A 15,951-nucleotide genomic window follows, 5' to 3' on the forward strand; every position below is an offset into this window, starting at 1 on the left:
CTGCAGGAGGCCAAGCAGCCTCCCTCTTCACAGACACTCCATGCGACTTTGGAGGACCCAGTCCTCCAAAGACAGCTCCTTGTTGTCTAAACTTCCACGGTGTCCCCAGAGACATCTGCCCTTTGATCAGCAGCGGCTCGTGCACCTGCAGTCCCTCCAGGAGTGTGTCCCCTTCCAGCTCCTGCCTGCACACAGGCCTTGCTCTCAGGGGTCTCGGCTTCCTCTCTTCCACACGGATTCTTTCTAACCCCACCCTCTCATGTTCTAACCGGTGGAAGATGGACAGGGCTCCTTCCCCATGACCTTCACTGCCTCTTCCCTCTTCCCCCTGTGAGTCACTGGGTTCCCAAAGGCTCTCTGTCCCTCTCCTAAAGCACCACTCAGTGTCTTCCAGGTCAATCTCCCCAAACCATGCTTTGTTCAAACTGTCAGCCCTGGACCCCTCATTCATCTTTCCTAGGACCTGGCTGCACGTCCCTTCTCACGTCCCCACTCTGTGATTTGACTGCCTTTGCTCAAGTTACGCCACCACCTGGCACTGCTGACCCACCTCAACGCTGCTAAGCCATCAACTCCACCCTTTTCTTTCTCTGGCTCTTCCTGGCCTCACTGTTCCCAGACCCAGTGTTTCTGAGGCCTGTGGCGATCACCACTCCTCTGCAAACACCCGATCTCTCTTACTTGCCAAATTCCTAGCCCCAGGGACACCCACCAGGGACTGCATGCAGGGCGTGGGCGCTGAATACTCGTGGGGACAGCAGGCAGCCTCCTCCTCCAAGAACCCTACTTCCTGCACACCCATCCACGGGGCTGTGCCCGGCCTGCTGAGACCAGCGATGTATTCTGTCTCCAGAGCACCTTCCCTCAAACCCGCCCGCTCCTCCACCGTGGCTCTCAACACGTGACCGTATCTCAACAGTTGTGGGGAACAATTGAAGAATGCATGGAAAGCCACTAGGCTTACAAACAAAGCCACCTACATTTTCAGCGACATCCTCCCTTTCCCCTACGGAAGGCACGTGCGTTTTCCTGCAGGTGCGAATGTTCTGCGGCGGGAGAGGGCACCATGAGTTCAAAGGCCCTGAATTTGGAAGGGGCTCAGCAGGTCTGAGTCACACAGGAAGGTCATCGTGGCTGGGCAGGGTGGGGTGCGGAGTGTGGGGTCAGGTCCCGTGGCCTCTGCTCTGCAGGGAGTGAGCCTCCGTCACTCTTAGACAGTGGTGGAAGCAGACGGAGGTGTGACCTGATTGACCTGTCAGGGATCACCGTGGCGACGCCGTGCAGACCCGCAGGAAGACCGATTAGAGGGCGGCGACTCCAAGCGGGGTCCCGGGTGGGGCGGTGCTAAGTGAGGTGTTTTCTGTGTTCCACAAATCAGACAGAAACTGCCACTGATCCCAGAGCCTTCCACGGCAGGCCAGCCACGCACGACTCAGCAGGACGGCCCCTGCCTGGGGCTGTGCTCAAAGCCGCTTTGTGTAGCCCTCCGTGAGACAGGTGAGTATTTCACGTGCTCTGCAGAAACTGCACACAGAAGAATCGATCCTGCAACCTGCGGCCCTGCGGGGATGCTGCAGGGAAGTCAAGTGCCCCATTCCCGCACTCGCCGGAACAACACACACACACACCACACCACATACACACACACACACCGCATAAACACACACACACCCCCACACACCCCACACACCACATAAACACACACATACCCCACACACCACATAAACACACACATACCACCACACACTGCATAAACACACACACACCACACACCGCATAAACACACACACACCACCACACACCGCATAAACACACACACCCCACACACCACATAAATACACACACCCCACACATCACATAAACACACACACCCCACACACCACATAAACACACCCCACACACTCCACACACACACACCACCACACACCACATAAACACACACACACCCCACACACTCCACACACACACACCACCACACACCACATAAACACACACACACCCCATATGCCACACACACACTCCACACACACACACCACACACATCACATAAACACACACCCCCCCACACACATACATACACACACACCCCACACACACTCCACACACACACCCCACACACCACATAAACACACACACACCCCACACACCACATAAACACACACACACCCCACACACCACATAAACACACACACACCCCACACACCGCATAAACACACACACACCCCATATGCCACACACAAACCACACACACTCCACACACACACACCACCACACACACACCCCACACACACATAAACACACACACCCCATACACTCCACACACACACCACCACACACCACATAAACACACACACACCCCACACACACACATAAACACACACCCCACACACACTCCACACACACACCACCACACATCACATAAACACACACACACCCCCACACATAAACACATATACTCCACATACACACACACACCACCACACACCACATAAACACACACACACCCCATATGCCACACACACACCACCACACACACACCACCACACACCGCATAAATACACACACCCCACACACACTCCACACACACACACACCACACACACCACATAAACACACACACCACCACACACCGCATACACAACCCCCACACACACTCCACACACACACACACCCCACACAAACATAAACACACACACCCCATATGCCATGCACACACACCACCAAACACTGCATAAATACACCCCTACACACACTCCACACGCACACACCCCCCACACACCACATAAACACACACATCCCACATACCACATAAACACACACACCCCATATGCCACACACACACCACCACACACCACATAAATACACACACCCCACACACACTCCACACACACATACACACACCCCACACACCGCATACACACAACCCCCACACACTCCACACACACACACCCCACACACACACAAACACACACACACCCCATATGCCACACACACACCCCATATGCCACACACCACCACACACCGCATAAATACATACACCCCACACACACAAACACACACCCCACACACACTCCACACACACACACACCCCACACACCACATAAACACACACCACCACACACCACATACACACACACCCCCACACACTCCACACACACACACACGCACCCCCCACACACATACACACACACCCCATATGCCACACACACACCACCACAGACACTCCACACACACACACCACCACACACTGCATAAACACACACACACACCACCACACACCACATACACACACCCCACACACTCCACACACACACACACCCACACCACATAAACACACACATACCCATATGCCACACACACACCACCACACACCGCATAAATACACACACCCCCACACACACTCTACACACACACACCCCCCACACACCACATAAACACACACACCCCATATGCCACACACACACACCACACACACATCACATAAATACACACACCCCACACACACTCCACATACACACACACACCCCACATACCACATAAACACACACACACCCCACACCACACACACACCGCATACACACACCCACACAACACACACCTCACACACCACAAATACACACACACCCCATGTGTCACACACACACACCACCCACACACTGCATAAATACACCTCCCACACACACACTCCCCACACACACCCCACACACCACACACACACCACATACCACATACACACACCACACACACACTCCACACACACACACCCCCCACACACCACATAAACACACACCCCATATGCCACACACAGACATACCGCACAAACACCGCATAAATACACCCCCCACACATTCCTCACACACACAAACCCCACACACCACATAAACACACACACCCCATATGCCACACACACACACCACCCACACATCACATAAATACACACACCCCACACACACTCCACACACACACCCCATATGCCACACACACACACCACACACACACCACATAAATACACCCCCCCACACACACACTCCCCACACACACACACCCCACACACCACATAAACACACACACCCCATATGCCACACACACACCACCCACACATCACATAAATACACACACCCACACACACTCCACACACACACCCATGTGACACACACACACCACATACCACATACACACACACCCCACACACCACATAAAGACACACATCCCACACACCACAAACACACTACATAAACACACACCACACACACCCCACAAACCACATAAACACACACAAACCACACAACACACAACACACAACCACACATACCATAAACACACACACACCACACACACCATAAACAAACACCACACACATGCACACACAGATACCCCACACACCACACACGCCCACACACACATACCACACACACCACATACACCACACAAACTCCTCACACACCACATAAACACACACACCACACACACATACACACCACATACCACATAAACACAAAAATCCCCATACACCCCCCAGACACATGCCACACACCACATAAACACACACCATACACACATACACACCACATACCACATAAACACACACACCACACACACCCCACATACACACATACCACACACACACCACACACATCATAAACACACACCACACACATGCACACACAGATACCCCACACGTTATACACGCACACACACACACACACACACCACACACCACATACACACACTACACACACACACTCCTCACACATCACATAAACCCACACATCACATGCACACTCCACACACATCCCACATACACACACCACACACAATATAAACACACACACACCACAGACCCCATAAACATACACCACACATACCACACATATCCCACACACCATATAAACACACACACCACACACCACATACACACCACACCCACACACCACACACATACACACACACACCACACACATACACACACCACACACACACCACATACACATACCACACACCCTCACACCATGCACATATACACAACACACACACAACACATACCACACACACCACATAAACACATACACCACACACATACCACATAAACAGAAACCACACACACATACACACATCACACATACCACACATACTCCCCTCACACATACACACACACCACACATATACACACACACACACCACACACATACCACACACACCATATGCACCCCTACATACCACACACATACACACACACCACACACACATACACAAACACCCTACGCCACATACACACGCTATACCATGCCCACACACCACATGCCACACACACACCCCACACACATACACACATACACACATACACACACAGCATTCCGTTAACAAAGTTTGCATTTTGTTGAGAAAAGAACCATTGTTTGGGCTACATTTTTTTTAATGCCTAAGTTTGTGCTTTTAAATTTAGCTCTAAAACCTGAATAAAAGTATACCGCAAAACCTAAAATGCAATTAAAAAAATTAAAAAACAAGAAAACAATTGTTAGTTTTGAGCCAGTTCTGTGTTAGGACAATACAACAACAAAACAAAAATCCCTAAAAACCTATCATTTCAAAAACAGATGGCAACCGACGACGACAGCCAGTGGCCTCCGCGACAGAAAGACGCGATTTCCTCTGAGGCTGCTGGTCGGATTCACAGCAGGAGCCCAGAGTCTGCGAGGGAAGGAGCCCGCGTCAGCTGCATCTTGCTCAGCCTTTCAACAGTTTCCCAAGAACGTGGATCTATGACTTGATTTTCACAGTATTGTGAAACTGCATGCACTGTGCTGAGAGCTATGTGAAAACACACATTTCAAAAATCAGTGATGACCATTTTTGATAACCTCATGGACTAAGAGTCACAGACAGGCTGGCCTTATATCGGCCAAGAGTAACACGTCGGGGTGCTGACAAAACCAGGTGGATCACCCCGGGATAGAGGGCTCCAAGTGATGCTGACAGGTGCGGGAAGCCCTTCCGGGCAGTGCAGGGGCAGCTTCTGGCCTCGGCGGGCAGGCTCTTCATCTACCACCTTCTCAGAGGGCAGGAGGGAGACCTGCTGAAGGTGAGACTCGCCTCCTACTGCTGCAGCAGCTGCTGGGCTGAGGCAGGAAGGGCAGCAGGCGGCAGCAGAAAAGCCACACGCAGGCTCTGCTCTTCAGTTTGCCCCCTGAAGCCACTGCAGAGGGAGACAGGACTCGCCGCGATTCTGATAGCCACCCTGATACATGGGAACGTGCAAGGCCTTCGTCCCCGCAGAAGATGCTTGGACCAACTGGTTCCCAGAGGTGGGCCCAGGAAAGACTCTGTAGACCATGTAGAAAGAACCAGCCCAAGAGCATGAGAATCAGGAAACACAATTCCCTTAGCCACTGCCACTCCTGGACAAAGATTTCATCCCTTCTTCTAATGAAGAAGGAACAGCAGTAAAAATCAGAACCATATTATAACACTAGCTACATTTCCTGCAACACAGAAACTCATATACTAAGAACAATCATCTCAACTAATTCCTTCAAATATTGCAATGAAATTCTTCACAAATCTCTAGTGACTCTTTCAGAAATGATTTTTCAAGAAGGAATATTTTTCTCTCACCTCTTTGAATGTTACAAACTGTATTAATATTTTTAAATAATCTAAGATAGTGTATTTTACATTCTTGTTCTCTCTCCTCAAAGAGATTTGGAAATGTTTCATATTTGTCAAATACATCTCAGTATGAAAAAGCGTGGCTGCTCTCATCAGATATGTTTGCTTTAAGGTAACTTTTCTTTATTAGTATAGTTACAGTTAATACAGTTTTTAAATTAAAAATAAAAATTCCAATTTCTCCAATGTCTAATTTAGTTTCAACAGGACATTCAGAAACTGTACATTAAGAAATGTTATGAAATTTTATGAATATTTAGCAAATGTCTCTTTGGAGCAGGAATGATCTTTTGAGATAAAATAAGATGCTGTAAATAAGCACACGTTGCAAACTATAATGCTGGTTCCACAGAAATCTAAACACAATACTATGTATTATTTTCTCCATTCCAGACACACTATGGCCTATAGGTGTCTGAGGCTTGGAGAAACAGAAAACAGGGTTTGCTCTTTCTCAAATTTACTTGATAATTGATATTTGAAACACGTTTTTAAAGGATACCTTTGAGGTGCTCAATAAAACATAGAGTTGGCATAGTTAAGATGAGCTAAGCTGTGTGTGTTTAAGGAGGCTAGCCAAGCTATACATTTAGTAATATTAGAAGAGTTTAGTAAGAAAAAGTATGCTAATTAGCATGATCCCACTTTCCAGAATAAACATGGAATATTATTAGGCTATTTCACAACTGAGGTATTTTTCTTCTATGACATGGTTTGTGCATTTGACAGAATTTCAAGAACTTGGATTGTATCTTGGGATAGTGCTAAGGGTTTCAGAGAGAAGACACACCACAAAAATATATTTGCTCAGGACCAAATGTACACAGATGGTCCTGTGCTGGGTCCTCAGGGGTGGGGGTAGATAGGAGATAAAAAGACCTGTCCCTGTCTTTGAGTATCTGACAATATAAAAATGGACAAATTAAATTAGTCTACGCCAAACAACTGGGAAATGATACGACAGTGCAATTAGTCTGAATAAATGAGAAGAAGAGATACCCAATGCATATTCTAAAAATTAAACATCTTTCCTTCCACTCTTATTTTCAGGATGTTGCTATATATTTGTATCTAAACCCTTTAACTATCTGTTCTTGTTCACTCTTTTCCCTCACCATCTGTGCCGTGCTGGAAAGCTCTTACTCACTTCTGCTTGAGCCACTGCCAAGGCGGCTGATTTCATGTGGGCATCCATCAACTTCATTCCAACGCAATTGCACAGAGCCTTAAATCTTGCCCTGGGTATACACACAGAACGACTCTTTGCTCAAACACATACACCCTAGAAGTGTGGGAGAGCTGACACTTACTGGATGGCCCTTCACCACTGAGGGACAGAAGCCCAGGGTCTCCCAGGAAGATGGTCCCAAGACATATTGCCTAAGGCTCACTGGGTTGCTCAAGCAAACACAGCTGGTGAGCATCGGAATGAGCCTTGGAACCTAGGATTATCTGACTTCCAAGTCTGCTATCTTCGGGCAGGCAACAAAGAGAAGCAGAGGTTGGAGAGATTATAATTATCCTGATGTAATGTGAAATACTTGGATTTTATTATTATTGTTATTTTTGAGATGGAGTCTCACTCAGCCCCCCAGTCTGGAGTGCAATGGTGCATTTTTGGCTCACCGCAACCTCCACCTCTCAGGTTCAAGAGATTCTCCAGCATCAGCCTCCTGAGTAGCTGGGATTACAGGCATGCACCACTAAGTCCAGCTAACTTTTTTGTATTTTTAGTACAGACGGGGCTTCACCATGTTGGCCAGGCTGGTCTCAAACTCCTGACCTCAGGTAATCTGCCCACCTCGGCCTCTCAAAGTGCTGGGATTACAGGTATGAGCCACTCTGCCCAGGCCTTGGATTCTTTTTAGTGCAGTGGTAACCCAATATACCAAAATTTTATTGCAAATGAAACATATACTCAAATAAATGAAAGATACTCAGTAATTGGATAGTTGGTTTATACTAAAACATTTTTATGATAGTCTTTTTAATGAAAAGTTGAGTTGGTTCATATAAACAAGTTGTACTAGCTGTCTTTGAGATATACACAGAAGACTATATTGAGAATGAATCCAAATAAAAAATTTCTAGTTTCCTTATAATTAGATTGGAATCACATGTTGTAATAACCACTTGGAAAGTACTGTGTAACCATCATGAGAATGTCAAGAACTTCAAGAAACTTATCTAACTGTTTAACTAGAGTTCTCAAATTTATTTGAATATGGAACCTTTAATTGTTTTTAAAGAATACCGATGGATAATATAATATTATTGATTATACTATTAATATAATACTAGCAACAATAATTACTGATATTAAATACCGATTCGGAAGACCTGGTCTATTCCACTTATTCCAGAATCACAGAACTAGACTTCCATTGAAACTCACCTTCCTTTTCTAAAACTACTTACATTTTAGTTTATCTACTTAGGAAGATCTTCCTAACATCTAACTCCAAATTCTCATGCATAAGCCCAACCTTTTTCCCTTATGATTTTTCCTCCAGAAGAACAGAGAATACTTGGTTGAATAGTCATGTGTACAGTAACCTCTTGGTAGTGAAAACTATTAAGAATTACTTATTTCATTTAAGTTAAAAGTATTTGTTTCTATAGACTTTTTTATGTTTTCAATATTTTATCATTTTTATAGTTTTCTAAATACACTTCAAACTTTCCAGGTTTTCCTTCAGTTAAGATAACAAACTAAAGAGTTGTACTACAGACACCGATGAATGCTGTCCAGTGAGAAAGGGTTATTTCAAGGTTCCTGTTTACAGCCAGTGCTCTACATGGTGAAGAGTCATCTTCAGCAAAATGATCTCCATCATGCACAGAACCACAGAACCAGTGGTGAGAGCACACCTCTTCCAATCACATGGCTGTGGGAACCCCTCTGTCACATTCTGCAGAACAAATACGTCGCTTTGTTTTGAGGCTTCTAGGAGCAGAATTCTCATTACCTTTATCCCACTGTTGGGGTGCTCCAGTGATTAAAAGATTCTCTGGGAAGACAACCTGAAATCAATTTGTCTTTCTAGGCTTTTCTCACTCAGGTGTTAGCTGTGCCTCCTGGGGCAACCCAGAACACATTCATGAAAGCCTTTCAAATATCTGCTAACATTTTTCTTTTATGTGGGTGTGGACATTATATTTTTGGTGGTTTTCAAGGGTGATGAAGGAAGCTGAAATAGTTTATGATCTGTGAACATCTCCCCCAGGTGCCTGAAGCTGAAAGAGGCAAGTTTAAGGCTGTGTATACGTAATGCAGAGTCCCAAGCCTTTTAGGATGTCAAGTTCACCAACTGAGCCCAGTCAAAGAGATAAAGATGCCCAATTGTTTCAAAGAATTTGGATGGAAAAAATGAAATCTTTTATAGAATGGATGTTTAAAAATGGAAAAATGGAAGAGTGAAACACAATCCAAAAAATCTGTAGTTGGAAGAACAAGGCTGAAATCTCCAATAATCTAGTTGTCCAATCAACTTCTAAAAGAAAGTTTAAGAGTTCAGAATTGAACTTGCATCTTCATACAAACCAATACACCAGCTTTCCCAGTGGATATAAACCAAAAAGTTTGCCCCTCTCATGCCAGAGGAGATTCTCTCAAATGCACCATAGAGCCATTCTGACCTGAATTAAAATGCAGGAATCATTATACCTCATAGAAGCATCAAGAACCTCTAATTCGAATGGACTCAGAACGGCAGTAGTAGACTCTATGTTTTATTTGCCAGAGAGTAAAGTTCTTAAAACATACAATTCTGAAGTTGCTTGATCTCTTACAAACTAAACATCTTCTTCAATTATATAAATTTCACCTTCTAGCTTATGTAAAATTAAAGAGCCAAAATGAAATTTGAAATACCAGCATGTTAACTGAGAAAAAAAAAAAAAAAAAGAAGAAGAAGGAAAACCCTGACCTAGGAAGTTTTAGACTCCTGCTGAAGCACGGTGAGATTTTACGGAAAATTCTGGCGAAATTTTATGGGAGGCTCGCGTACATGGGAAGTGCTAAAAATATGCCTTTATGTAACGGAAGTGATAGCTTCAGCTATTTACTAGAACACTATGATGGCCAGGAGATCATGAACGTACTATTTCAGTTTAAGGAGAACCCCAGTTGCTTTTTGTTCTTAGGATAAACTTCATGGTTTCGTTGAAAAAATGGCCCGAAAAATAATTGCCCAAAAGGGCAAGATTCATGCCTAGGAAGAGACAAGTTCTCACCATCTTCCTAAAAAAAGTCTATGAAAAAGCCTCTAAAGTATGTGACCTTTTTCCCCTGCCAAGCAGATTTTTATACCTTTCCTCTCTCCTAGATGGCAGTATGATATGCAAAAGAGACTTCCAGGATGCACAAAATATTTCAGGGTTCAAAGATCACTAAGTATAGAAGATTCAAGGAAATATACTTAATGAGACATTTGCATAAAGAAACAATTCTGTGGGCAGAAAAGGGTCATACTCACTGGTTCCACGTTGTATGAAAAAAGCGCATACTCTCTATCTGGAGATATTTCGTATCTGATGGCTCTTAATGATTCCTAAAAGAAAACATAGACAAAGGATTTTAAAGCATTACATATAAAAAGTCAGAATTTTGTAATGAAATTGTGTCTGCTGGTGCCATTTTCAAAATGAATTAGCTATTAAAATGGCTATCTCCTCTCTTTGTTAGCTAAACAATATTTAGCCAATTGATGTTTTTCACATTTTATTTGTATTTTTTTTTTTTTCAAATTTCAGCAAAACATACTTATTGCCCTTACTGAGACAAGCCAATAGAAATAAGTAATAAAGGCCGGGTGTGGTGGCTCATGCCTGTAATCACAGCACTTTGGGAAGCCGAGGTGGGTGAATCACCTGAGGTCAGGAGTTCGAGACCAGCCTGGCCAACATGGTGAAACCCCGCCTCTACTAAAAAAAAAAAAAATACAAAATTAGCCAGGTGTGGTGGCACATAGTCTCAGATACTTGGGATGCTAAGGCATGAGAATTGCTTGAACTCAGGAGGCGGAAGTTGCAGTGAGCTGAGATCAGGCCATTGCACTCCAGCCTGGGCAACAAAAGTGAAACTTTTGTCTCAAAAAGAAAAAAGAAAGAAAAAGAAAGAAGCATTAAAAAGTAAACTTTTCTACAAGACTCTCAACCTGTTGATATGTTTAAAAACCTTCTTCTCATTCATTCTTAGAAGCACATAATAAGCTGAGTTGTTACTAGAATAGAATTGCATTATACACATTATTTTGCAACTTGCTCTTTGGGCATCCCTGCAAGTCAGGAGATAGAAGACTATGACTTTTTCCTTCAAATTTCTTCACAGTACAAACGTCATCCCACGTAAATGATACCGTCAATTGCGTTGTTTTCTTTCATTTGCCCCCGCCCTCTGCACTGCAGGCACGCTGCTACACAGATACCCACACCCGCCCTCAGAGCCCTCATTGCTGACCCGGAGGATATTACAGTATGTATGCTCAGGCAACCACATGAAATCACAGAGAGCGTTGACGCGGTTAGAAATGACATCACATTACACACCTCTGCACCTTACTCTTCTCATGCAGCGATATCTTAGGGAAATGACTCCGAGGACTCGGGTTCCTTTGATTGAGTAGTGATCTTTAAAGATTTCATAATATCGGCCGGGCGCGGTGGCTCAAGCCTGTAATCCCAGCACTTTGCGAGGCCGAGGCGGGTGGATCACGAGGTCAAGAGATCAAGACCATCCTGGTCAACATGGTGAAACCCCGTCTCTACTAAAAATACAAAAAAATTAGCTGGGCATGGTGGCGTGTGCCTGTAATCCCAGCTCCTCAGGAGGCTGAGGCAGGAGAATTGCCTGAACCCAGGAGGCGGAGGTTGCGGTGAGCTGAGATCGTGCCATTGCACTCCAGTCTGGGCAACAAGAGCGAAACTCCGTCTCAAAAAAAATAAAAAAAAAAGATTTCATAATATCCCATAATGCACATCTTGGGAAATACTTTAATTCACTCACTCAATTCTCACCAAAGCAAGACAATCCATTCTTGTTATTTATGATAGCTTTGTTATCTGAAGCCATCATGGACACTAGTGCATGCGGAGCTAGCGGATACTGAACCCTAGCTTCTGGGAGACACTCAAGGTTAGGTTCCTTTGAACCTCTGGTCACAACATTTTAGTCAAATAGATAACCTTGTTTTATGTGTCTTCTTTTTCCTTTTCCTTTTTTTTTTTTTTTTTTTTGAATCGGAGTCTCTGTCACCAGGCTGGAGTGCAGTGGTGTGATCTCAGCTCACTGCAACTTCCGACTCCCTGGTTCAAGTGATTCTCCGGCCTCCGCCTCCTGAGTAGCTGGGACTATAGGCACGTGCCACTGAGCCCAGCTGATTTTTGTATTTTTAGCAGAGACGGGGCTTCACCATGTTGGCCAGGATAGTCTCGATCTCCTGACCACGTGATCCCCCCACCTTGCCCTCCAAAAGTGCTGGGATTACAGGGATGAGCCATCACGCCCAACCTATGTGCCTTTCTTTTTAAAGACATCTTATTGAATAATATTATTGATTCAGAAACACTGGACTCATGGCCAACAGCATATGACTTATGCCTAAGCAAAGCTTATCTCAAAGACGCATCTTCTCCATAAGGTGCTCCCAGCTTCTTGCACTTAGGAACACGAGACAGTATTTCCTCCCTATGCCTGGGGCTGGCTTTCAACAGTGAGATCACCAGCGTAAAGCACAGACACGCAGGAAATGGAGGGCGAAACAGAACAACGGAAAAGGGCATGGGAGAAAAAGACTGCTTTTGCTTCCCTTTTGACCCCCCTATAGATGTAAAGTGGGCTCCATTGACAATTTAGGTTCTGTTTCCCTGCTTATGGGTACATTTGATCCTTGCTACTCATGGTTTAGATCAGGCATCCCCAGACTTTTTACACAGGGGGCCAGTTCACTGTCCCTCAGACCGTTGGAGGGCCGCCACATACTGTGCTCCTCTCACTGACCACCAATGAAAGAGGTGCCCCTTCCTGAAGTGCGGCGGGGGGCCGGATAAATGGCCTCAGGGGGCTGCATGCGGCCCGCAGGCCATAGTTTGGGGACGACTGGTTTAGACAATGTTGATTTTTTTCTTTAGAAAACTATCCACTTCGTTCACTTTCCTTCCTTCACAGCAGGAAAGTTGAAACGAGAAAGCAGAATCGTGCTTTGATCTGCTGCAGCTGGGAATGCCAACATTGGACAACTCCAATATTTTGCCACGATGCCCGAGAATGCAAGCAAAGGTGCTGTGATTATCACCTTGGGGCTCACTAATACATTGGATCACAGGGGTGAATTTGGCAATACAGAAGCTGTGAATCATAAGAAAAGATTATAATCATTTCTATAATGCTGTTACTATAAACAACGTTGTAATAAAGACCTTGAGCTATGTCTTTGTTGATGTATGTATGATTTCCACATTTTGGTATAGAATAGACATCCAAGGGTGAGATGGACAATTTACAAGTTTTAAAATTAAATAGATATTGCCAAATTGCTTTTCAAAAATGTTTTTGGAATGTGCACTCCTGCTACAGATGTATGAATGGATGTTTTCTTCTCTGGAAGCACAAGGTGCTTTTTCTTCCCTTTTGACCCCCCTATAGATGTAAAGTGGGCTCCATTGATAATTTAGGTTTTGTTTCCCTGCTTATGGGTACATCGGATCCTCACTACTCATGGTTTAGACAATGTTGATTTTTTCTTTAGAAAACTATCCCCTTCCCCTTGAAAATACTCTGTGCTTCCGTTTTTCTCCTCCTATTCATTGTTAAACTCCCACCTGTCATGCTCTCACCCTCACCGCTCGACCACAATTGCTCTTCTCAAGGTTGTCAGAGACTCACTTTGCTAAATGTCATTTCTCAGCTGTCATGTTACTTGGCACAGCTGACCAGCCGCTCCTCCTCGAAGCCCTGCCTGTACCTGGCTTCCAGGACACGCCTCGCCTGCTTTTCTCCTACCTCCTTGCTGGTTCTTTTCATGCTGTTTTGTGCTTTTTCCCATTTTTCTGTGCTCTGAATGTTGGTGTGCTGAAGGATTGATATCTGGATCTCCTCACTCCCTAGGTGGTGGTATCCAGTCTCACGGTTCTAAAATCCATCACCAGCTGAGAAGTCCAACATTCATGTCTCCAGCCCAGACCACCTGAACCTACTTTGGACCTGGGCTTGAACTTCAGACTTGTCTGGCCAACCACCTCCCTGACATCTTGACTTGAGTGTCACACAGACACCTCAAGTCAATGGCAACAAGCCAAACCCCTTCTACTCCACTCCCACCCCTCCAGCTCCTGTAACCTTTTTCCTCTTCTCAGATACCCCCATTAGCTTGGGGAATCGTGGCAACCCCATTAGCTTGCTAGGCCAACACCTTGGCTCTCTTTTTTCTCTGACCCTGTGTTTTACACAGCCGACATCTAGGTGGTCAGAAAATACCATTGGTTCACCTTCAAAATAGGTTCGGAACCATTTCTTCTCTCCCACCACCATTACCCCCGTCTAGTGTGTGTGCCTTCTCTGCTGAGGTGCTGCAGTGGCCTTGAATCTGCTTTCCCAGGGGATCAGGGCCGTCTCCCAAACAGGTAAATCACATCCCTCCCCTGGGAACTCCTCCCACAGCTTCCCGTCTCACCTCTTGTCAGAGCCAAAGTCCCGACTGGCCAGGCAACCCTGCTGGACCCAGTTCCCCTCAGCTCTCTGTGCCCATCTCCCAGTATTTTCCCCTCTGTCCAGTCCCCTCCACTCCAGCTATGCCGGTCTCTGTCCACCCTAGAGCAAGCCACGCACATGCCATTCTCAAGGCCCTTGCACCTCCTCTTTCTTCTGCCTGACATGCTCTTGACCTTTCATTTCTTTTGGCTTTTTTCTCAAGGCAGCTTCTAAGCGAGGGCTTCCATGTCCTTCAATGGCGAATATATCCAGATATTAATAGCCTTGCCTCCATCATTTACAACCCCTTTCTCTGATTTATTTCTCTAGATCGAATCCTATTAACACATACATTTTTAACTTATTTATCTTAAATAGTGCCTGTTTTTTTTTATTAGAATGTAAACACCTTGAAAGGAAGATTGTTTTAATATTTATTTTCTCTCCGCAATGTTTTATAGTTTCAGCATACAGATTTTGCCCATATTTTGTTAAATTTATGCCCAAGTATTTACTATAACTGATGCTTTCTATATATAAAAATACACGTATATTTTAATTTAAATGTCCAATTGTTTATTACTAATATGCAAA

At 45.1% G+C, this 15,951-nt stretch overlaps 1 protein-coding gene across 4 annotated transcripts in view; it reads right to left on the minus strand.

The window, feature by feature from the left end:
- DPP6 (dipeptidyl peptidase like 6) overlaps positions 1-15,951 on the minus strand; it is a 1,161,897-nt gene that overhangs the window by 325,843 nt on the left and 820,103 nt on the right. For all 4 annotated transcript variants that reach the window (XM_039472700.2, XM_074378865.1, XM_039472699.2 and 1 more), the window contains exon 5: positions 11,147-11,221. In XM_039472700.2, the coding sequence (XP_039328634.1) occupies positions 11,147-11,221 (75 nt within the window). The remainder of the gene's footprint in view (positions 1-11,146; positions 11,222-15,951) is intronic.

This window comes from Saimiri boliviensis, chromosome 10, assembly GCF_048565385.1.
Source record: "Saimiri boliviensis isolate mSaiBol1 chromosome 10, mSaiBol1.pri, whole genome shotgun sequence".
NCBI lineage: Eukaryota > Metazoa > Chordata > Mammalia > Primates > Cebidae > Saimiri > Saimiri boliviensis.